Source organism: Balaenoptera ricei, chromosome 3 (genome assembly GCF_028023285.1).
Source record: "Balaenoptera ricei isolate mBalRic1 chromosome 3, mBalRic1.hap2, whole genome shotgun sequence".
Classification (NCBI taxonomy): Eukaryota; Metazoa; Chordata; class Mammalia; order Artiodactyla; family Balaenopteridae; genus Balaenoptera; species Balaenoptera ricei.
The window spans coordinates 120424377-120450109 of NC_082641.1; the positions used below are offsets into that span (position 1 = coordinate 120424377).

Consider the following 25733-nt stretch of genomic DNA (forward strand, 5'->3'; position numbering starts at 1 on the left):
TGGTCTTGTGCTTCCCCTTGCAGAGCCCCTGAACTCTAGAAGGTACCAGTGTTCAGCCAGCGGCTCCCCATTGATGTTCCTAGGGTGTGAGGACTTCTTTACCTATTGATTTCTGGTGTCTCTGCTGGTGAAAATGTGGATTGTATTTGTTGCTTCATTCAGGAAATGTGTATCGAAGCTACAGTAAAGCTGTCAGTCAGGGACTTTATCTGCCTTGTTGAGAGAAGCAGACAGCAAACAGTAAGCAAGCAAACAAAGGGAGGCTTCCAGGTGGAGAGAAGGGCCATGAAGAAGTAAGAGCAAAGGGATAGAGAGTAACAAGGGAAGGGTGGCTATTTTATTTATTTTTAATTGAAGTATACGTGATTTACAACGTTGTGTTAATTTCTGCTGTACAGCAAAGTGGCTCAGTTATACATATATATACATTCTTTTTAAAATCTTTTCCATTATGGTTTATCCCAGGATATTGAACATCGTTGCCTGTGCTATACAGTAGGACCTTGTTGTTTATCCATTCCATATGTAATAGTTTGCATCTGCTCATCCCAAACTCCCAGTCCATCCCTCCCCTGAAGAGTGGCTATTTTAGACACCAGGAGCAGAGGAGCCCTCCCCCAAGAGGTGACATTTGAGGAGAAACCTGAACAAACAGAGGGAGGGTGGCCTGTCAGGAGCTGGCAGAGGAGCCAGCACGTACAGAGGCCCCCGCGGCAGAGGGGACGGACTAGCCGTGTTCAAGGAGTATCAGGAAGGACCCTTGTGACTGGATTGGCAGAGGCCGGAGGGAGCGTGGTCAGGTAGGCTGGACCATGTGAGGCTGTGGTCAGGAGATAGGATGGTGTTGTAAGTGTCATGAGAAGTCCCTGGAGAGTTGTGATCAGGCGAGTGACATGAGCCAATGTATATTTTTAAAAGATGATTCTGGCTGCCGGCAGAGAATAAACTGTAGGGGGCAAAAGGAGAAACAGTTGAGAGGCCATTGGAGCAGTCCAGGCAAAAGATGATGGTGGCTTGGACCAAGGTATTAGCAATGGAGATGGTGAGAAGTAGTTGGATTCTAGGTGTAAGTTATTACTGATGGGACTGGCTAACAGATTGGATATGGGGTATGAAAGACAGCAAGGAATCCAGGATGACTATTGAAATAAGACAGCTTGCTGGTAGAATGTGGTACCCTCCTGTCTTGTCCTTTCAGCTAAGTTGAAGGTGGTGTGTGGTACAAGTTAGGACAGTAGTTCCCAAATGTTTTGTTTGTCACCTTCATTATTTTTTTAACATATACATATGCCACCTGTAATATTATTTACTTACTATTTTTTAAAATCAATTCACTCTTTTTAGACTACATTTATTTAAAAAACATATCATGCTTTGTGTGATAAACCAATAAATTTATAATGCTTATTAAAATAAGTGTATAACTATCGCAAATATTTATTTGTGAACTACTTAGAATCATTTCATATACCCCAGTGGCACAAGCCAACATTACATTTTGAGGTACATAGCACTGGTGAATCATTATTATCAGATGGGGACTGTGGAATAGATATTACCCATTAATCAATAGTCAGTAATCATTTGTATCTGTCTTTAGTGATAATAGTTTTAATTGCTTGGTGTACAGTGTACAGTACAGTGTTATCCGGTGTGATTCTCACACCTACTGAAGTATAGCCTCTGGGAGGGCACCCAGAATCTGCATTGCAACAAGCATGCCCCTGAGTCTGTGGTCCGCTAGATTTGGGAACTGCTATGGAGTAGAAAGGGCAGAATCCAGAAAATGTGACCCCTGCCCCAGTCCTTTTCTGACTAATTATGTGAACTTCAACGGAAGAGGAGGGAATAGAAGAGGATGAGCCCTGGAGTCAGCCCGAGTTAGAATCCTGGTTCCACCACTCACTAACGCCATAATCACATAGAAGTTCCTTAGCCTTGTTTGAGCCAAGGTTTCCTGCCTACAAAATAGGGATGGCGATGATGATGATATGATGCAATTAAGTGCTTAGCCCAGAGCAACGCTGTGTGCTCAGTAAGTGTTACTACTGCCATCATCATTGTTGGTACCACTTAACATCATGAGCCTGGCTTTTCTCATCATAAAAACTTAACAGATATACTGGAAAAATCAAGTAAGCTATAATTTATTAACTTATTCCATAAACGGTAATGTATTGTCCTTCATCATACTTATTTGTGTGGAAACGCAGCAAGAAGTTATTAGTAAGAATAGTACTAATAGGTACCCCATGGGATTATTGTAAGGTTAACATGAACTTGGGTATGAAGAGTTTTTCATCAGCTGGAAAGTTTTTTTAATATTATTATTATTTTTTTAAATTTTTTATTTAATTTAATTTATTTATTTATGGCTGTGTTGGGTCTTCGTTTCTGTGTGAGGGCTTTCTCTAATTGCGGCAAGTGGGGGCCACTCTTCATCGCAGTGCGCGGGCCTCTCACTATCGCGGCCTCTCTTGTTGCGGAGCACAGGCTCCAGACGCGCAGGCTCAGTAATTGTGGCTCACGGGCCTGTTTGCTCCACGGCATGTGGGATCTTCCCAGACCAGGGCTCGAACCCGTGTCCCCTGCATTGGCAGGCAGATTCTCAACCACTGCGCCACCAGGGAAGCCCATCAGCTGGAAAGTTTGATTCAGATATTATGATGTACTGTAGTTACTACATTCTAATATTGTAGTACTGGTAATGACCATTATTGAATATCAAGTAAGTCTCAGTTGCTGTGCATTTCATTTGACCCTTGCAACACCTAGGTGAGTTATCCCCACCACACAGGTGAGGAAGGTGAAGCTTCTCGCCTAAGATCATATCCAGCCAGAGGTGACAGAGACAGGATTCTAAGCCAGGTCTGTCTGGCTTTAAAGCTCAGTGTTCTTTTTCCAGTACATACCGCTTCTGTCTGTGTGACTTCAGTTAATATTAAAGTTCATTCGTATTCCCTGAGTACCTAGCTGGGGAACAGAGTCTAGGGCAGTTGGCAGTGGAGTGGGATGGGACACAGGATTAGGGAGCTGATCTGGGATTAAAAACTGGCTCTGGGTAGTTGCCAAAGTAGAGAACTCACACCTTTCCTGGGCCCACTGGAAGCTTCATGAGGATGGTTTCCCAGGGGCCACAGCCAGGGAGCCCTGGCAACTCTGGGGCTTCACATGCTGAGGAGAAAGGGTGTGAGCCCCTCTGGGTGTGTGAGCCAATTGGAAATCTCTTCTCCAGATGGAATTTTGTATTCAATTCAATGTGGGTGTTTTTCTTCATGGCTTTTAATAATGCTGAAATTGATTAAATTCAGAATGAGCGAGGCAGGTCGAGCTTTAAAGAGCAGATCACGTAGGGAGATTGAGTAAATTTCTGTGGTGAGAACATGCCCCGGGAACTGTCCATAAAATGTTGGGCCGCTCTCAGCAACTCCAGACAACCTCCTGTATCCATCCGTGTTAAAAGTGCAGCAGTGACTTCCTTTACGTCTCAGTTCTCTTGTTTTTATTTCCAGCAAATTCCATTACTCCCATAAAACACACTTGAAAGGTGGTTTTTTGATCAAAGGAAAGTTGAATAAATTTCCTAGGGAAAGTTTTTCAGACTAGGAAAATCTTGTCGAATACCAGCTTTAGCAAAGTGGTATTTCCATCTAATTCATGCTGAACCTAATTCAGGTAGGTCAGCTCCTCTCCTTTTGAGAAGGAGAGGTCTGAGGTCTGTTAGAATTCCTGGGATGCACATATGGGGTAACTTTGGGCATATCCCAAAGCATCGTTTTTTCAGACTATATGTCCATCAGTCAACCTATGATATGGAAAGGTCCCTTCTATTCAGAATTGGTGATTTGGCCACTTGTTGCCTATTTTCTGGGTGTTGTGAATACTAAGGATTTAGAGATAGGCAACAGCAGGTCAGTAATTTTTAGCAGAGGGGCTCCTGGACCTGAAGAGTGGGTAGCACAAAATTCTAGGGGGGAATGCTCTTGTCTTCTAGAGCTTTTTTGATGCTCAGGCCTGTCTGACTGTTTAGATGGCTCAGTTAGTATGACGTGAAAGAAGTAGCCAGCCTAGTTTCATACCACATGCAGCACAGTGATAGTGATGCCTCAGTGGGCAAGCAAAAGATTTCTAGAAGTGTCCAGGGAACCTAAACTTGATTTTAGCTCTTCTATTCCATGTCTTGGCTTGCACAGCTTTCGTTTTTCCCTTCTCTCGGACTGATTCTTGGGGCTGTACTGCTTGGTGGTAATACCTCTTTGTACTGATACAGGAAGGAAGGAAGTGGTTAGATTAAGCCATTCATTTCTTTATTTAACCTCTATATCCTCACAAAAGATGGAATAGCTGAGGACCAGAAGCTTACTTAACTCATCTGCTTTCATAGGGTTTACATCAGTTGAAGTTTGAAAGGTAATTTTGACTCTAAGACACTGCCCCTCAGCAACTCTTCCTACCATTCAGTCACCAATTTACCTGTCCTTGCATCCAAAATGAAAAATTACACCAAATGAAAAGTTACAGGCTTCCACTTCATTTCTAGCACTATAGGGGACAGTGAAAGACAGAGATATAGTAGTGAATAAAATAAATAAGTAAAGTTATACATGGACCATTGCCTTTATGAATGCATATCTAGTTTGGTAGACAGACATTTTTTGCAGGATCATACCATTTATTCATTCATTCATTCATTCATGCCATACCACGCAGCTTGTGGGATCTTAGTTCCCCAACCAGGGATTGAACCTGAGCCCTTGGCAGTGAAAGCGCGGAGTTCTAACCACTGGACTGCCAGGGAATTCCCAGGATTATACTAATAAAGGTAAACCTGTAATTGTGCTGCGTACTCTGAAGGAGAGGTTGATGGCATTATATTCAAGTGCATGATGGAGGCTTTAATCTAGGTGGAGGGGTCAGAGAAGCTTTTATGAGGAGATGATACTTGATGGGGGAGACCTGAGAATTCTGAGTTATCTGGGCCAAGGGGCTCCCAGGTGAAATCCACAGCTTGTGCAAAGGCTGAGGAGAAATCGTGGTCAGTTGGATACTTGGAGAGGAAGCCAGTGTGGTTGGGATGCTGAGACACGGGGGAGGGACTGAGATGAGGCTGGGGCCAGACCATGCAGGGCTGTGTGGGCCATGTTAAGGGCTTGGGTTATCGTCCCAAGAGCCATGGGGTGTCACTGAGTGTTTAAGCAGAGAGGTGATGTGGTCTGGTTTTTTCAAGGTCATGGGGACTGCGGGGTGGAGGGCAGCTTGGAGGAAGCCAGAGGAGGTGTGAAGAGACCAGTTAGGAGGGCCTTGCAACCATCCTGGTAGCAGATGACCAGGACCTGGTCCAGGACCAGGGTGGGTGTGGTGAAGGCGGAGAGAACTAGATAAAATTGAGACTCAGTAGGAGGTAAAATTGAGGTGATAATTTGGATATGGGGGGTAAGAAAGAAGGGGAGTGCTGAGGGTTAGACTCATGATTTTACTGGAGTTCTCACCCTCTACCATCACCTACATAACTCTTTTGTTTTTTGTTTGTTTGTTTGTTTTGGTTTTTTTTAAAGGCCAGGCAGTGTCAGATGAGGTAGTGTGAGGTACTAGAAGCTACAGAACAGGGCATTGAAGGTTATGCTAAAATCCTGTCTGTACCTGGCCCGCCAGCCTCCTTCTTTTAAACAATTTGACTGAACCTTACAGTATGTTGTTGTTTTAAGCCCACTGCAGTAAAACAGTCAGTTCCTGAATTTAACCTGCCTCCTTCCTCAGAGTTCATACCCTGGGCATGATAAGCATAAGCCCCAATGGTCTGCCAGGCCTCCTCCTCCCACTTCAGCCCTAATATTCTCCAGGTTGGCTGAGAGTCAAACCACCTGTCTCATGTCCTCCTGTTCTCCAGAGAGCTTTGAGAAAATAGGTTTGTGTGACCCTGGCCCTTTCCTTTCTCTAAAAGCAGACAAATAATGCTTCAAAAGTTGACATGACAGTTAAGAGGATGACCCTTTTCTAACTTGGTGGGTCAGCCTGAGTGTTTGGTGCGAGCTCTGTGAACATTCATTATACGACAACTGTTTGGCCTGCCGTGTGCGTAAACCTGGGCAGAGGTGAGCTCGGAGGTGAGGCAGGAAGGTAAGCTGGTCCAAGCCTTAACTGCCAGACGGTGGGTGTCAGGCCTGGGAGCCACCGGCCCTGCAACAATTCATCACCAGTCAAATTAAGGGAATAATGCAAACCTAGTAGATATTTAATGAGAGATTATTTCTGGAGATTATAAGGATACAGCAGTTGCAAATAAATCCCTGACCTTTTCTGAGCCTGGGCTCAGTAAAAGAGCTGAATCACCTGCTTGAAGGGATTAAGGACAGCCGCTTCCATCTGGCGAGCTGCTCAGACTTCTTCTGTCATTAGAAAACTCTGCTCGGTGGTGATGGTGTTCTAAACCTTTTAGTGGAAACTGGATTTTCCAAGTAGGAGATCTCAATTAACTTAGATTATGTACCTGCTGGACAGAGATCAGGACTAATGATCTGGTTATGGATACACTGTAGTCCCTATCACATCAGTGGTACTCGGTACATGTTAAATAAGAAAGCAGTTGTTCATCATTAGTAACCTAATCATAACATCAGCAGGAAACTCAGGTTGATGAGAGTAGCAGTCAAAACTGTGTACGTGCGTGTGCGTGCGTGCGTGCGTGTGTGTATGTGTGGTGGTGGGGGTACCAGAGACAGAGAGATACAGGGAAGTGCCAGTGCAGGGGGCAGTGTAATAATTTATACCAGTTCCAGTTCAGAGATTTGGAATAATGATAGGTAAACTGTATTTCATGAGTTCCTTATTGGGAACTGTTGTTTGCTATGAATTCCATTTCTTAACACAATTTTGTTTATAAAACTGCAATAATTATCAGTACGCAACTTGAACACATTAGAGGCTAATAGAGAGTTACCTTGCGCTCTTAGCATCTGACTTTGCAGTATGTGAATTTGTTATATGTATTTGGACTTAGACATCTAATATATACTAATAAATACTGTTACATGTGTAATGTGGAAGGCCTTTATGTGTAGCATCTGTGTAAGATTTATTTCAAGAAAAGGCGTTTGCTGGTGTAAAACAAAATGGAGAGCTTCTAATGTTGGGAAAACCAAAGAAGGAACATTTATTCAGAGATTTGGTGGGGGGGGGGACGAGGGGTTGCTTTGCCATTTTCCAAAATAAATAATTGTAGTTAATGTAGGTTAGTGGAATTTAGTTTTTTTCTGGATATACTTGGGAGGTTCCATTGTGTTCTCTTCCATTAGCTGTTACTTACCTAGAAAAGAATCCAGCTTCCCACAGTTCCATGAGAAAAGGTCAAGGACTGATTTGTCTCTACAGGGTTATATCTAGCTTTGTCCATATTTCTTCTGCTAGTTGGGCTGGTGGCTTTATGAGCACATATCTTCTGGCCACTGGGGTCATCACTGTCAGCTGCCAGGTTATTTCCAATTTTTCAAAACTTTTATCCATGTTCACAGGGTAAGGAAGCAAAATACTCTTTGTCCAGAACAGAAGTTCATCAATGCCTACAAGACCATGTTCACAAACCTACTCTTAAAATTTCCAAATTTGGGATCTGTCTCAGCAGCTCCCCAGAGCACTGTCCACAACTGCAGTTCTTAATCTCCCAAACTTCTTTGACTATCATTCCTATGCAAGGATCCTCTTAAGCACATCTCAAAAGAAGAACCAAAAGGCTTCAACTGACTATTGAATCACATTATGGACATTTGGGAAACCTCCTTAAGTATAGAAAGTAATTTCCCCTCTAACAAATACTTGCCAGTAGGCTCTGTTCTGACTATTGTATAAAGGAATGAAAATTCTCCCCTACACGTGAAAAGGTGCCCAACATCATTAGTCATTAGGGAAATGCAAGTCAAAACCACAATGAGATACCATTTCACATGCACCAGAATGGCAATAATAAAAAAGACAATAACAAATGTTGGCAAGGATGTGGAGAAATTAGAACCTTCATATGTCGCTGGCAGGAATGTAAAATGGTCCAGTGCTTTAGAAAGTGGTTTGGCATTTCCTCAAAAAGTTAAGCATAGAGTTACCATATAACCTAGCACTTCCACTCCTGGGTACATACTGAAGAGAAATGAAAATATACGTCCACACAAAGATTTGTACGCAGGTGTTCCTAGTAGCATTATTCATAATAGGCAAAAAGCAGAAACCAACAGCTGATGAATGGGTAAATGGAATGGGGTATATCCAGACAATGGAATATTATTTAGTCATAAAAAGGAATGAAGTGTATTAATGCTACAACATAGAGGAATCTGGAAAACATTATACTAAGTGAAAGAAACTATATACAAAAGACAGTGTATCATATGGTTGCATTTATATGAAATGTCCAGAATAGGCGAGTCTATAGAGACAGAAGGTAGGTTTGTGGTTTCTGGGAGCTGAGGGAGTGGGGGAAATAGGGAGTTACTGCTAATATGTATGAGGTTTTTCATGGGGGATGATGAAAATGTTATGTAGAGAGTGGTGATCTATATATTTGTAAATATACTAGAAATTAATGAATTGTAAGCTTTAAATGAGTGAACCTTACACTATGTGAATTATATCTCAATAAGGTCATTATTTTTTAAAAATCTTGCCTAGATTCCAACAGATATTTAGACTGTGTCTTACAGTTTGTTACAAAATTTGGGAAAAGTCTGTGGTATGAGTTGAGTTTCATTTGGAAGAATGATCTCGATCTGAGTCAGAAAGCTTGATACAACACAATTTGCAGACTAAACACTTGGTTCATACTAGAAGAAGCAAGGGATTGAGTTAGTAGGCTCCTTATAGCTTTAAGGGAATAAGAACAATGGTTTGTGTAGCAGGTGGTCTCCAGGAAGAAGAACATTGTTTTCCTCCTTTTCTGGTACTTTACTTACTATCCTAGAGGCCAAGTATATTTATTAATAAGTACCACCAAGTGATAAGTACACATGTAAGAGCAAGAGCTGGATTCTCTTTGGGAAGAGAAGTTTGGGGAAATTAGAATTCCTTTTTAATTTGATTTGGGGAATTTTCAGTTATTTTTTTAAAGGATTTTTTTCTTCATTGGACCTACATTCACCCATATATATTAAAAATTGGAAAGATTCCATTTGGGTTAGATCCAAGCTGAGTTCAAGTTCAGCTCAGTTCTCATATTTTACAAGTTTCTTTCTTGCCCTGGGATGATGACAAATGTTTATAAATACTCACCTTCCTCCTTTCTGCCATTCCCTTTTCCACTCGGAACACTGGTTTGTAGAATGTCTTGTCCTGATGTCCTAAGGAGGTCAAAGATGAACCCATTCTTAAAGATTACCACCCACATCTAATCATTGGGTAACCAAAGCATGGGGATGAATTTTGGTGTGTTTCCAGCCCTGTTGCCAGGTTGGCAGTTGGTTCTATGCTGTGGAAAAAGTTGCTGCTATTTGTCATTTATTTTCTTAGTGACATTAGGGGGTTTTGGAGCAGATGGAGAACACTGTCACCACCTGCTGATTTACCACACAGAGGATGGCTCTTCTGCCTTATTGCTTTTTCCTTAGATAGCTTCTTTGTCCTTGGCTGTTTTAATTTTCTTCCTGGTCACTTTTCCTTTTTTCTAGTCATCTGAGCAGAATTTTATTCCTCTCTTTAACTCAGAGTCACTTTTTTTTTTTTAATGTTTGCTTTTATTTTATTTTTCAGTCACTTTTAAGGCAGTTAAGGTTGTACAGGCTCTGGAGCGAGTCTCCCACATATTAACTCTGCAACTTTGGTCAAGATATTTAGCTTTGCCAAATCTCAGTTTCTTCATGTGTAATCTGGGACTCATGATAGTACCAACCTAGAGGACTTGCTAGGATTAAACAAGGTGAGCTCTGTGGAGCACTTACCTGACATTTATTGAACATTTACTTTATGCTTTTTGAAGGAGACCAACAAGCAGTTAGTCCTACAGCTCCTGATAATAACAAAACAAGTTAAAGTTTGCTTAGTTACTCCTTCAGTCAAGTGCTCATCACCCTGTGCTGCAGTTTCGTCAGCTGTAAATAGAGGATAACCTTGCAGAGAGTTACCATGAAAATTAAATGAGATAGTATGTGCAGAATGGTACTTAGCACTGTACCTGGCATATGGTAAGCTCTCCATGAATGCCAGCAATCTTACATTTTGAATCATTCCTGTACTTTCAGTGGAAAAAATGAAAAGGCTACATGGCCGCACCATGGGACTGAGCCATTCTGGGCCCGTCAAGCACTGTTCCGGGGTTGGTGTGCACGGCTAGCAACTTGACTGCCCCTTTCTTCCTCTTTCAGCTGCACAGTTGGACAGCATTGGCTTCAACATCATCAGGAAATGCATCCACGCTGTGGAAACCAGAGGTAAAGTAGTTCAACAGATGGCATTGTTCTCAGTGAAGGTTACGCATCTGGTGAGGTGGCAGACCTGCTACCTGCTGTTTCCCAATTTCAAGCGACTCATTAACTCTCCAAATGCCGTTGGCGGTGTGTTTCCACAAGTCCTGTTGCTCTGAAGCGCAGGGGCTCTCAACTGATTTAGTCGTCAGCCTCTTCGGCTGGTCAGAAGATTGTTTTAAATGCATGCATATCAAATACATAGGATTATAAGGAATCCAGTTACTGAAATTCAGTTAAAATACTAAAACCGTGGTTGTGATATAATAATATATGTGTTTCTTTGTTAACACTTTCAGTTACAGCGGTGGGTCTGATAACTAGCATAATTCAGAAATAGTGATAGTTCAGGGTGTCTGTAACAACTGTAACATGTTCAGAAAATATCTGTGGTTTCTGACCAAGTTGCAGGTACTGCTAATGCTGTGATTTGTTGCTTATATTGCAGTGGAAGGAAATGTTTAATTTCACTTATAGGTTAGTGGAAATAAAGGTGTGGTTGTTTTCCTATGGAAATTGATAGACACCCTGAATTCTCTAGTGGGCCTCTTGGGGTCTGTAGACCCCAGGCTAGGAACCCTGCCCTGGGCACTATCTGGGTAGGGAGAAGGGGTCAGGCCCCTGTTTTCCTGCCGTGGTGCTGCAGTCAGGCCCTGCCTGTCAAACATTGACCTTTCCTGGGTCCATAGGAACAGCGCTTTGAGGTCAGGGAAGCTGGTTCATCCCCGTGATCTCCATCCCCTCCGCAAAGATCGCCGCAGAGGGGATTCCTCAGTTCTGGCAGTTTCGAGCTTTGAATGCACTGTCTGTTGTACGCAGAGAAAAGCTGATCACTATCTTTCCACTGGATTTGATTTGAAGCATTGTCAAAGATGGGAATCTTATTTATTCTACAGCCTCTCAACCCTCCAGCCCTTTTTATTTGTTTGAGGAAGTTCTGTCTTTTAAAACAGAAATATGCCAGTTCAGAAATATAAGCATGTTTATAAAGGCTATGAAGCACTGAGTAGAGGGGAGGAAAAAAAAAATACCCTTATAAGTTCTATTCCTAGGTATCTAGTCAAAAAGTATTCTTTCCAAGGTAATTATTTTAATGTGTGCTAACATTCTTTTAGATGTTTCCTTATTTCTGCTATACCTTCCTTCAATGAAGAGTTAAGGTAGCTTGCAAAGATATGTAAAATATAGGCAGAGAATGTAAAGTAGTAGGCGAGATTTCTGGGAACTGATCTTGAGGAAATAAGGTCATGGGCCAACTTGAGCCACAAAGATGTTTATACAATGGTGTTAAGGTAAAAAAATCAGAAACTGGCCAAATGTCTTAAAAATTGGTTAAATCGACAGTGTGCTACATGCATGCAGTGAAACACTGAATCACTAAAAATGCAGTGGAAATACATTTATTGGAATCCAAGATTTTCATTATTATATATTAAGTGAAAAATGCAAGTTATGAACCAGCCTGCCCACTCTGAACTGGTTCTGGGGATAGTGGGGAGGGGAGAGATCATACCTGCACAGGTTGTCAGTGGGTGTCTCTGCTGTTTTTCACTATCTTCCATGGATTTGTCTATTTTCCATAACTGCAGTTTCTACTTTTTTTTAAAGTGTGTATTACTAAGGTAATTTTTCAACAGCCATTTGATTTTTGCTCATCATTTTAAAAGAAAAGAATGAGAAATCAGAGGTGCAGGGTTAACAAAGGTAAAGGCATAAAAATGGAGCCAAAAATGAGTTCAAAACAGAAGTCCCCTCCCCTCTACAATGAAGTTCACGTACGTGCCAGAGGTGGGCCGACCACTTTGTCTCTCAGTTTTCAGCCGCCAAAACCAAGAGGGCCACCTAATCATTTAAAATCCTTCACAGAATCTGTGTGATAAATGCAAACCCATAGCTCAGGAGGATGACTTTTTCTGATATAAAACCAGAAAATATGTGCAATAAGCAGTAGAGGAAGAAGAGGGTCACCAGTTGGTCTGGTCTCTTAGCCTCTGCCTCCTCGTCCCCTCCCCCTCTAAAGTGAGGATGAACATGATGTATTGTAACAGCTAGAGAAGTTTTTATTTAGCACAAAGAGGAATCAAGGACGCTGTGTGTTAAATGCCATTTTTGCATAAATGCTTGGAAGGAAGTGGGTTGTCTCCCTACTGCAGTACGTGTATGTACACACATATTGGTGGTGACCAGAGGTGAACAGACTTCCCGTACTCTCTGAGGTCTGTTAATCATCCAGCAGGAGCTGGGAGTGTGTCAAGCTCCAGGAAAGCACAAGGACAAAAGAAGTAGAGATGTTTCAGAAAGGATAAGCCCTTCAAGCCACCACATGACTGAATAATGGTTCTGCTACTCAGTAACTTGGGGCCCATCCCTTAGGAGACCCGGGGTCTCCTAGCCGGTGAAGCAGGCAGGATGATGTACATGCTTTTTTTTTTTTTTTTTTTTTAGCTGCATTGGGTCTTCGTTGCAGCACGCAGGCTTCTCTCTAGTTGCAGTGCGTGGGCTTCTCGCTAGCTGTGCCGCGTGGGCTTCTCTCTAGTTGTGGCATGTGGGTTCTCTCTCTAGTTGTGGTGCCCAGTCTCCAGGGTGCATGGGCTCTGTAGTTTGCGGCACGTGGACTCTCTTGTTGAGGTGCATGAGCTCAGTAGTTGTGGCACGAGGGCTTTGTTGCCCCGCCACATGCGGGATCTTAGTTCCCCTACTAGGGATTGAACCCACGTCCCCTGCACTGGAAGGCAGATTCTTTACCACTGGACCACCAGGGAAGTCCTCATGTACATGCTTTTACAATCCATTTGAGCTGTAAAATCCTCTCATTCCAGACTACTTCCTTTTGTTTATCAGTTCCACTTTTGTAGAGGTCTTGTTGAAGACACTGCAGAATCAGCCTTTTCCCAAGTTTTTTCCAGGAAATTTTGTTTTGGCCCAAAACTGATGAATGTTTTATTCATTCTGTCCTGTATTGTAGACTGATCTAGGTGCTGGGGATATAATGGTAAAGAAGACAGAATCACTGTACTTAAAGTTTACATGGTAGTTGTGGGGGAAGACAAACAAGAAACCAAATAAGAAAGATGATTTCAGATACTGTTAACTACTATAAAGAAAACTGGGTAAGGCAGTGGCCAATAGTGTTGGTCATTGGGATGCTTTCTATTGAAGAGGTTGCATGTAAGCTGAGACCTAAATGATGAAAAGATCTGGGAGAAGAGTGTTACAGGTAGAGGGAATCTTGTGCAGAGGCTGAGGTTTGGAGGCATGAGCTTTGTATATTGGAGTAACAGGAAGGCCATCGGTGCTGGAGCAGCATGAAGGTGGTTGATAAAGCAGTCAGAGGTGAGCCTGTGCTCAACCATGTAGGGCCTTACAGGCCATGGTAAGTTTTGATTGTGATCCAGATGCAATGGGAAGCCATTGGAAGGTTTTTAAGAAAAGAGATGGTTTGAACTGATTGACACTTTGAGAAGCTCATTTTGGGTACTGGGTGGAGAATGGACATCAGGGGAATAAGGGGCAGCAAGAGACCAGTTAGTTGAGAGGTGTCAGATATGATGGGCTTAGGACCAGCAGGAGGAAAGTCATTTCACATCACTTGGTCTGAATGTAGATGATACAGTGATGATCTAATCCTTGCAGTTAAATGAACAAAGTACTGAGGCAGGTTAGTTTTGGTTCTTTGTTTGGGTGTTTGAAGGTAAACCCCTTTTAGTCTATTTGAATGTTTTCTTGGGTTCAAGAAAGGTGATCCTCTTTTTTCTTTATGAAGAATATTTGCACCACAAATGAATGGATTTTCTAATTTCTCAGTTTTGGCTAATAGTGTCCAAAATTAAAAATGCCCCAACACCTCAATATTTGCCTTCTCTATGTGAAAGTAATTTGTAAAGTGTTCATCCTTTTCTGTAGTACGAGTTTTTTTTATCATTTCATTTTTGTCTTTTTAAATTAAAAAACTGGTTAAATATGACATGTTTAAAAGTATATATTTCGCATCTTTCAAAACTCTTCAGATGCTGCCTTGGCAAGAGAAGAGGGAGGTTTCCTGCCCCTCTGATGACTGAACTAATACGAGGGCTGAAGTGTGCAGCACATCCATGAAATCCTAGACAGTTGTACCAAATCCCACTCCTTCGCTAAGAGCAGAGCTGAGTGACAGGGAACTTTAATTAGAGCAGCTTTTAGAAGGCCCGAGAAAATGAAAAAAAGTGCATTTGGCTGGGTTGGCCTGACTTGTGTTCTGACGTGCCTCTAATTAAATCATCACTGTTTCTCTTCTCAGGGATCAATGAGCAAGGGCTCTACCGAATCGTGGGGGTCAATTCCAGAGTGCAGAAGCTGCTGAGTATCCTGATGGGTGAGTGCAGTGGCTCTGCCAGGCAGTTCCCAATGGTTGAAGGGGGAGCCTCTTGAGAAGGAATCTGGGTGTCCAAGAGGTAAATCCCAGAAATCAACTGACCCACTCACCAGCAGTCATGGCTACAGGCATTACTGGAAGAGACGTTGAGTGGAATTGGACAAAACAAAAAATGGCCGGTCCAAAGCGCCACACCCTCTCTGTGGACTTGGTTGCCACCAGTCCAAGTAGCGCTCCACCACTCATGTGACCGCCACACCCTACTCTGTCTTTAATAGCTCATGACTCCCTCTGTCCTCTGGAGACCGGCATTTCATGGGGCACACCCATTGCCCAAGGAAGCTCATCCTTCTAGCCTGCAGAGGACCTCAGATCTCATGTTCCCTGTGACTGAGGAGGTGCCATCCCATGACTCCCAGATAAAATGTGTAGAAGCAGATAAGTCTTCTGATCCTCTTTGCTTCTAGGTTTCCGCTTAGTCTCTGTCATTTGAGCAGCAGAAGCTCCTTTGCAGCTGGCTGGTATAAATATAAAACTACTATCTCTAAATGTGCAGCATTTGAATCAAAAACCCATGAGCCGATGAGCCAAATTTGCCTAGGCTGCAGATTTCCTGTATTTTTAGATATGAATGCAGATTTCCTGTATTTTTAGATATGAATGCAGACTCGGTGAGTCACGTGGATCTAAATGGCAAACAGATCAGATTTCACAGACCCGTGGCTGTTACTCATCCCCATGGAAGCCTAGCTGTGCACTGTTAAGAGATAGACTGTTGCTCAGGGTCCCCGCTCAGTGTTCTGGGCAGGGACGCTTCTCTTTGTTAGTATTTGTCTTTTTTTTTTTTTTGCCATCCCAGTTTCTGAAAATAATTTTTATATGTATAGAAATATCGTCTCTCATGTTGATCAGAAAAACTATCTCTTTTCGAGAGAGCTACTCGCCTCTTGTAAGCAAAAGTCTCATGTATGGTAGTTGCAGTGAGATCAGTTTGTTTAGCCATTCACCCTATGAAGGACAGCTGGGTTATTTCTAGTCTGGGGGTGAATAATGCTGCTGTAAACACTGTGTACAGGTTTTTGTGTGAAGATTAATTTGTTTCTGTGGGATAAATGCCCAAGAGTGCAGTTGCTGCGTTGTACGGTGATATGGTTAATTTTTGAAAAGTTCTAATGTAAGAAAGAATGAAGAGTCTAACAGGTATCAATCCTCAGTCTTTCATTTCCAATCAGAGCTGCAAACATTTGTGGAGTGTCTGCTCTCTGAAGCAGATTGTCAGGTGCTAGAGATGAAACTTTAGAAAGAGTCATTCTTTGTTTGCAGAGTATCCAGGTAGGGGGAGTTATGCATGTGTGTGAAAGCTGTAATGTAAAATACGATGCTGGCACCCAGTGGGAGCTGGATCTAGAAGATGTAGTAGTGAAGGAGAGAACAGAAGAATAATTCAGATTCAGGACATGTCATGAACCAAGAGTATTGATTTCACTAGTAGTAATATTATTATTATAATATTTCAAAGTACTTGAGGCTGGAACAGGAGAGTGAAAGCTGAAAAGCTGAAATGGCCCCTTTGGTTGAGGAACTTGAATATTATGCTAAGGAGTTTGGGGTTTTTTTCTCTGTAGGAAGTAAGATGCTATTAAAATTTCAAAGTAGTGGAGTTGTATGTGTTAGTACTCTTTTTACACAAAAGTGTCAAGAAGACAATTCAGAATAGTCATTTATTTGTTCACATTACTGGTGAGTCCAAGATGACAGAAGCATGGCAGGTTCTGGTGACTCCACGTTGGTTGGAGGCTTTCCCACTCCTTTCTTCTGGCTTCTCATTATTTGTAAGCTCTACTTGTCTTCATATTGACTATATTCTCTGTGGGAAGGTCCCAGATAATCCAACCTCAGTGGTCCTTGAAGCTTGTATCACTGAAAGGAGAGTGTCTTTCTTGACGGTTTTGACAGAAGGTCCGAGGGGGGATTTTGATTGGTCCATATGGGGGCCATTCACATGATTCATTTCACAGTCTCAGGCCAATCACATGACGTACAGAAGATTGATCCCGATGGCCTGGATCCTGTGCCCGTCTCTGGTGATCCCATGCCACCTCTAGGAGGTTGGTGGTGGTGGGGCGAGTAGGGTGTGTGAGGGGTTAGTCCATAGAACCCTGGGGACTGAGCAGGATTATTAATAGAATGATGGAGGAGTGCTTTTCTGAAATAATGCTACTGGGTGATTTTTTTTAAAAAGTATGTCCAACATAGGTGTAACTCTATCAGATGCTAGTTTTAGGAGGGTAATGCTGGCAGCAATGTGGAGCACACATCTGATCATGGAATCACATGGAGGAAGAAGACAGTTGGGATAGATTAGGCAGAGCATACCTGATCAATGGCTGAACCAGATAGCTGCTCTGAGGTCAGGAGAAAAGGACAGGCTCAAAATGATTGGAGAAAGAGAATCAATGGGACTTTGTAACGAACTAGATACAGGGGAGTCAAAGGGGCAGAGAGATTTCAGAGGCAGCAGATGATTATGTAAGGTGACACTAATGAAAAGAAATACGACATTTTAGACGGGTTTGCTAATTTAAAAAAGAAGCGTCTTAGCTCTTTTGTGCTAAGCAAAGAGTGGTATGAAAAGATCTTGTTTTTATCACTTCCCTTAGTGACCTTTGAACAAGATATTTGTCCTGTTCTCTTCCTCAGTTTTCCTAGGGACAGACAAAATAATCATGACCATCTCAGAAATGTCATGAGAAATAAAAACCAGCAGCTGAAAAGTCACAAGGCCAAGCTGTCTCTGCCAGGAGGACATTACAGATAGACTGGATCCCAAACTGAGGTTCAACCAGAGCTGAGAGATGACCACAGTGCAAGATCTAATCAAAAGTGTTGAGAATGGTATCTGGGATTCTTACTATCAATTAAGTTAAACATGAGATAGTTAAACATGAGATCTTGAATTGAGGGATCAATTAAGTTAAACATGAGATCTTGGAATTGAGGGATCACCCATTAGGCCAGAGAAACTCCAGACCTGAAGGCAGAGCCCTGTCTCCCTTCCCCTTTGTGAACATGCTCTCATCTTCATCAGTTCTTGGTACTTGTACTATACTGGGTTAGCCAAGAGTGTAAAAAAGTATGGCTCCTATACTCCAAAGCCTCTCCCTGACATGGCTGGGCTGAGTGTGAAGCATTCATTCCCTATTCTGGGTTCTATATTCACTGGATGCCCTATTATGTACCAGGTACTAAGATTTGGATTATTGGTCAGTCTCTCAGAAATGGAATAGTGCATTTTTATTACTGAAAATATGAGTTAGAATTAAGTAAAACCAGAGGCTTCCTTTGATCACTTGGAGTTGGCTTTGTGTACTCTTGATACATTGGGGGACTTTAGGTAGGAGGAAGAATAGAAGAGCCAGACTATGAGAACATCGTATTTTGCTGATTAGGATTCCTTAAGAAAGCTTGCCAGAATTACTCATAGCATATGCGGTGTGGCCTCCTGCTAGTGTCATACCAAGTGCTGCCCCTTATCCCTACCTCCTGGCAACAGAGGTCGTTAGTCTTTGAAGAGTGAAGAGGAGGAAGACATGTAGATTCCTAGAAATAGAGTGGCTTCCATGTGTGTACTGTTTGTTTGTTTACTTTTTCTCCCCCCGTATGTTAAGTAAAGATAAATCTTTCTAAGGTTTAGCTCAACATTTAAAAAATATAGACAGCTCTGTCTGTGCACGTTCAGTACATGTCTGTCTCTCCCTGTATAGTTTTTTATAAGAGATTTTTAAAAATATTTATTTATTTATTTTTGGCTACATTGGGTCTTCGTTGCTGTGCGGGCTTTCTCTATTTGAGGCAAGTGGGAGCCTCTCTTCTTTGCAGTGGCTTCTCTTGTTGCGGAGCACAGGCTCTAGGCACACGGACTTCAGTAGTTGTGGCACGTGGGCTCAGTAGTTGTGGCTCACAGGCTGTAGAGCGCAGGCTCAGTAGTTGTGGTGCACGGGATTAGTTGCTCCGTGGCATGTGGGATCTTCCTGGACCAGGGCTCAAACCCATGTCCCCTGCATTGGCAGGTGGATTCTTAACCACTGTGCCACTAGGGAAGTCCCCTGTATAGATATTTTTTAAATTTTTATTTATTTGTTTGTTTGTTTATTTATGGCTGTGTTGGGTCTTCGTTTCTGTGCGAGGGCTTTCTCTAGTTGCGGCAAGTGGGGGCTACTCTTCATCGCGGTGTGCGGGCCTCTCACTATCGCGGCCTCTCTTGTTGCGGAGCACAGGCTCCAGACGTGCAGGCTCAGTAATTGTGGCTCACGGGCCTAGTCGCTCCGCAGCACGTGGGATCCTCCCAGACCAGGGCTCGAACCCGTGTCCCCTGCATTGGCAGGCAGACCCCCAACCACCGCGCCACCAGGGAAGCCCCCCCGTATAGATTTTAAATACCTTTTTCTGATTAAAAGTTATGAGTGGTCATAGTAGCAAATTTGGAGAAATAGAAAAAGTAGAAAAGAAGAAAAATAAAAGTCGGGCAGACCAGAGACAATCTTTACCTACCGTTTCATCATATGACTGTCACCTTTTAAATATAATATTCTATCATATAACATAAAAAATACAAATTGGAATCACACTGTGCATATATATACTGCTTATAGCAGTCTTCTGTCACATAACAATACAGTGTCTATTTTATGTTATTCAGGTTCCTCTAAAGTGCGACTTTTTTGGGTCATATATTGTGTAGGTCAGCCCCCTATTCCCAGATCCATAGACTGATTAAAGTTCTTCATCATTCTAGAAAGCACTCAGGTGAACATCCCTATGGGACAGGATAGCAGATTTTAGAGTGTACATTTTGGAGTTAAGCAAGTTATAATTAAACGGCTTGTCCATTTGATTTTACACAAATTATTTAAGCCCGTCTAGTCTTCTATCTCATTATCTGTAGTGATAGCCTCTGCCTCTGTAATAATGGGAGGATTAAATGAAAAGATGCATGTGGGTTGCTGAGTCCAGAGGCTCCACATGTTAGTCAATAAATGTTAGCTGCTGTTATTTTTAATTTTTTAAATAAATTTATTTATTTATTTATATTTATTTTTGGCTGCGTTGGGTCTTCGTTGCCGTGTGGGGGCTACTCTTTGTTGCAGTGCGCGGGCTTCTCTTTGAGGTGGCTTCTCTTGTTGCGGAGCATGGGCTCTAGGCGTGTGGGCTTCAATAGTTGTGGCACCTGGGCTCAGTAGTTGTGGCTCACAGGCTCTAGAGCGTGGGCTCAGTAGTTGTGGTGTACGGGCTTAGTTGCTCCACGGCATGTGGGATCTTCTCAGACCAGGGCTTGAACCCATGTCCCCTGCATTGGCAGGTGGATTCTTAACCACTGTGCCACCAGAGAAGTCCCTATTTTTAATTTTTATATGCATATTTAATTATTTCCTTAGGGTTTATTTTAAGATGTTGAATTGCTGGGTCAAGGTATGTACATGTTTTCAAGGCCTTTAATTGATATTCCCAAATTTGCTGTCAGCAAAGTCTGAGGTGAGTGTCCTTTACCGCACACATCCTTGCCATACTCTATTACTTTTTTGCGTTTAAATTATAAGTATTTTTAAAAAATAATTCTGGTGGAGGCTGGCCATTTTTCCTGTTTCTTACCACTTTTTATTCTTTCATGAATTGCCTGTTTGTGTTCTTTCCCTATTTTTCTATTGATGTATTCATCTTTTGAATTTAAGACCTTTTTAGGTATGGAGGCTATGTTACCAATATTTTTTTTCAGATTATCATCTTGAACTTTATTTATGGTACTTTTGTTTTTGTTTTGTCTTATGAATATTTAAAATTTTCATGAAGTCAAATCTTTTATGAAGTCAGTCTTTTTCGTAGATGGATTATGCCCTAAAAGACCTTACCCGTTTCAGGACTACAAAAACTTTTTATTTTCCTTGAAATCCATCTGGAATATATTCATGCAAAAAGGAAACTTAACTCCTTTTCCTCAAATACTTATCTGATTGACAAATAACCATGTAAGGAGAAAATTTCTTCCTTTCCACTACTTTAAATATCACCATATAGTCATTCTCTTATACATGTTGGGGTCCAGTGAAGGAGTTTTCACACGTATTTTTCTAAAGGAAAACAAATTCTTTTTCTGTTTGTTATTCTGCAATTCTCAGTCTTTAAAAAAATAAATTGTCTTCATTTTTCATCTTTTAATGTTTGTTTTTCTCTTGATTCTTTGAATTATAGCAAAATTCTAAAACTTGCACCCTATATCCATGCTATTTATTTAAATTTCTTTTGGGCTGATTTTTTTTTTGCTGCTTATAATGCAAATTTTAATTTCATAATTGAATTTTCAGTGTTTTTACTAACTTATTTAGCTCTTTTCATTTCTACCTTTCAGCTATCACCTTTATTATTTCACTCTGTTTTTTTGCTTTGATTTCTTATTTCACAGCATCCATATTTTTCTGAATTTTATTTATAATAAAGAACAGATGCTTTCTGACATGTTTTTAGAGTGCTCTGGTTTCTGTGTTTCATGAAAAGTATTTTATCAGCTTTTTTATCTTCTTTTTCATTAAACCTGAACACAGAGACGTTTATAAATCTTTGCAGTTAACTTCACTGTGGGTAGATTCTCCTCGCTCTGCTGCAGTTTTCCTGAGTCCTGTTAGAATCAACCTCTCACATGATATTAGAGCACTGTTGTACATGGTTCTGTCCAACTTTCTGGCGCTCTTAAATCTTTCATTTAGTGTGGACCTACCTGTACTCATGAAAAGATTTCTCCTGGTTCTGCTATTTGGTCATGGTTCTGGGAGAAGTGGAGTTACTTCCTGGTTAATCTGAAGTGTGCTGTGGTTCTTCACTTGTCACTCTCATGTTTCTTCTAGGACTTTCCCCTTCTGAATTCACTTCCCTTTATATAAGCAGACACCCCTCCACTTCTGTCCCAGTCTCATTTCCCTGCCCGGATCGTAATCTCAGGATACTGAGCTGTGCTCTGGTTGGGTAGGAGCAGCGCAGCATGGCACCCCTCCCTGGGGTGGCTTCGGCTATACTTTAGGGTGGGCGGAAGGCCGTCGCCTATCACATTGTTCCCCCAGGTGGGTCTTCCTCTGGGCTTCACCTAAGCTTTGCCTGGTGGATATTCCTCTGGGGACAGGCAGAATGTTCACTGTGAGCCTCATTTTCTGTGCTGTTGAAACTTTCTGTGCCTTTGTGTGTGTATGTGTGTGTGTCTTTATTAGTTTCTCACAGTGGTGGTGAAGGAATGCAAGTTTAGTGTTGCTATTTTTTCTTTTCTTATCCTGTAACTTTTTCCGGTTTTGTTTTGATTTTGTTGTTTGTTTGTTTGTTTGTTTTACTAATGTTTAAAGTCAGGTTGGTGCTATAGAGAACACATGGAAGGTATTAAATTGCGATGCTTTAAAGCACCAAGTTACAGTAGCATGCCTCACCCACTGATATCTGATCTAGCCATGAACCATCCTTCTGACTCCTCTGGGACCTTCATTTCTCACACCCTTTCACAGCACGGCATAAATAAAAGCAAGCAAGAGCTTCTTCCCTAAGAAACCCTAAAGTAATAGATATTTTTCATGACAACTTCTAAGACCTAAAGGCTTGCAGAAACAGCCCCAAGGTTTGAAGACTAGCCTCATGGAAGCGGCAGAGTCATGCACGTTGTATACTTCCAACTTTAGCCACCAGTAAAGGGGAGCAGACAAATGATGACCAGGACTGGGAGAGAGTAGACTGCTTGGATGAAGGATTGATCCTTCTGGGAACTAGTAAGGTCACTATTAACCACAGTCTGGACTTCCCAGAGAATGGAGACCACAGATGGATGCTCACCTTCCTGTCTGCTCCTCCCACTGTCATCTTTGCTTATAGGGATGCTTCAGGCAGGTTCTCCTAAGACAGGGACTTGAGACAGCAGTAGCTTTTGGATCTCAGAACAGAAGTGGCTGTAAGTACTCTGGATTCTTAGGCACTAGATATGGAAGGTGTTTAAAGTTTTTCAGAGGTACAACTTTTATAATCAGAAAAAATTTGATAAGCAGATTTGCTTATCAAATTGCTAAGTATTAAATCTAGCCTTGCAAGAATTGCCTGTAGAAGAACAATTGCCTATAAGAATTGCCTGTAAGAATTGCCTTGCAAGAATTGCCTGTAAAAGAAGTCTTATTTTACACAGAGGATAGTATACTTACATGAACAACTTCCTCAAAGATGTAATGGAGATGGAGGATGTGAAAGGCTCAAGAAGATTTTAGAAAAAGACAAACAAAATACAACTAATGTTTAAATGCAGGAAAGCAAGATGATATTTTCTTTGGAATGACATATAGATCAGTGGAACAGACAGGAGAATCTAGAAATAGGACCCACTCATATATGGTCAATTGATCTGTGATAAAGGTGTCAGAGTAATTCAATAGGGAAAGGACATTTGTTTCAACAAATGGTACTAGTACAATTGGACATCCATATGAGAAAAAAATAAATTCAACCCTTATCTTAAACTATATACAAAAACTAACTCAAAATAGATTATGGTCCTAAACCTAAGAGATAAAACTATTAAGCTTCAAGAAGAAAACACACAAAGCAGGAACCATAAAAGAAAAATCTGATAAACTGAACTTTACCCAAATAAAAAAAAGCTTCTGCTCCTAAAAATATATTAAGAAAGAGAAGAGCCAAGCTACAAGAGAAAATATTTGCAAAATATGTATCTGATAAATGATTTGTATCCAGAATGTATTAAAAATAACTCCTGCAATTCAGTAGTCAGAATGTAACACCCCAGTTTTTAAAATGGAGACAAGATTTGAACAAACAGTTCACCAAAGAAAATACACAGATGGCCCAAAAGTACATGAAAAGATGACCAACATCAGTAGTCATTAAGGAAAAGCAAATTTTAACAATGAGTTATTTCTACACACCTACTAGAATAGCTAAAATTTCAAGATTAAACACATGACCATATCATGTGTTGATGAAGATGTGAAGCAACTAGAGTTCTCCTATTGGCTGGTGGGAATGCAAAATGGCCCAACTGTTTTGGAAAACCATTTGGAAGTTTTGATAAAGTTAAACATATTTATCATATGACCCACTCCTACATATTTGTACCCAGTTCCACTCCTAGGTATTTACCCAAGAGATGAAAATGTAGTCCATAAGACCTGAATGCAAACATTTACAGCTGCTTTATTTGTAACAGCCAAAAACTGGAAACAACCCAAAGTCTACCAACTAGTCAGTGGATATGTCCATAAAATTGAATAGTGCTCAGTAATAAAAGGAACAAACTACTGGCCTGTGTAACAACATGGATGGATTTCACAAGTATTATGCTATGGAAAGTGGTTGCCAGGGGCTAGAGATGGAGGGAGAGGGGATTGGCTATGGAGAAAGAGGCACAGGAGAATTTTGTGGCGGGGGGTGATGACAATGACTTACATCTTGACTGTGGTGGTGGTTACCCCATGACTGTATATATATTTGTCAAAAATCATGGAAGTGTATACTTGAAAAGGTTGAGTATATCTCAGTAAACTTGACTTTAAAACACACACATAGGAGAGGATTCTCAATTTTCCTCCTCAGTAAAAAATGCAAATTAAAGCAGATGACTTTTTTTTTTTTTAACCTATCACATTGACTAAGATCAAAGTGTTTGATTATACATTGTTGTCAAGGATTTTGAGGAAGGAGTCACACTCATGCTTAAATGTAATGGTACAACCTTTGAGAGGTTAATTGAGCAGTATCTTTCAAAATTAAAAATACACATACTTTCTGACTCAGAAATTCCACTTATAGGAATTTTTTCTCTAGGTAAGACATATACAAGGGAACAGGGGTTTATATCATTGTTTACCATAGCAACAACCAGTGAACAACCTTCATCTCCATGAATGGGGGCATTAACCATGGTACAGTGAAGTACTGTAAGGTAGTGTACTTATATGGAACAGTTTCTTAAGATATTGTTAAATGAAACTAGCAGTGCACAGAACGACATCTATAATGTGCTTCCATTTGTGTTTTTAGAAAACTGTACATATTCATAAAACTGCTTGTTTATGTACATACTGTTAGAGATTGCATACGTGCACAAAACCAGTATTGAGTCATCTCTAGCACAGGAAAGCGTTACCTTGTGATGTTTATCTACTTGTTTTGCTTGAATATTTTTTTTTGGTGGTGTTCATATATTACCTTCACAGTTGAAGAGAAAAAAAATTTTTTTTTAAATTTTTGAATTATATTTTATTTTTTTTTTATACAGCACGTTCTTATTAGTCATCAGTTTTATACACATCAGTATATACATGTCAATCCCAATCACCCAATTCAGCACACCACCACCCCCACCCCCCCGCCACTTTCCACCCTTGGTGTCCATACCTTTGTTCTCTACATCTGTGTCTCAATTTCTGCCCTGCAAACCGGTTCATCTGTACCATTTTTCTAGGTTCCACATATATGCGTTAATATACGATATTTCTTTTCCTCTTTCTGACTTACTTCACTCTGTATGACAGTCTCTAGATCCATCCACGTCTCAACACATCACCCAATTTCATTCCTTTTTATGGCTGAGTAATATTCCACTGTATATATGTACCACATCTTCTTTATCCATTCATCTGTCGATGGGCATTTAGGTGGCTTCCATGACCTGGCTGTTGTAAATAGTACTGCAGTGAACATTGGGGTGCATGTGTCTTTTTGAATTATGGTTTTCTCTGGGTATATGCCCAGTAGTGGGATTGCTGGATCATATGGTAATTTTATTTTTAGTTTTTTAAGGAAACTCCATACTGTTCTCCATAGTGGCTGTATCAATTTACATTCCCACCAACAATGCAAGAGGATTCCCTTTTCTCCACAACCTCTCCAGCATTTGTTGTTTGTAGATT

The 25733-nt window shown here is 41.2% G+C and overlaps 1 protein-coding gene across 6 annotated transcripts in view; it reads left to right on the plus strand.

Moving 5' to 3' along the window:
* Nucleotides 1-25733, plus strand: part of ARHGAP26 (Rho GTPase activating protein 26) — a 472664-nt gene that overhangs the window by 265441 nt on the left and 181490 nt on the right. For all 6 annotated transcript variants that reach the window (XM_059917368.1, XM_059917369.1, XM_059917371.1 and 3 more), the window contains 2 exons: nt 10341-10406; nt 14716-14790. In XM_059917368.1, the coding sequence (XP_059773351.1) occupies nt 10341-10406; nt 14716-14790 (141 nt within the window). The remainder of the gene's footprint in view (nt 1-10340; nt 10407-14715; nt 14791-25733) is intronic.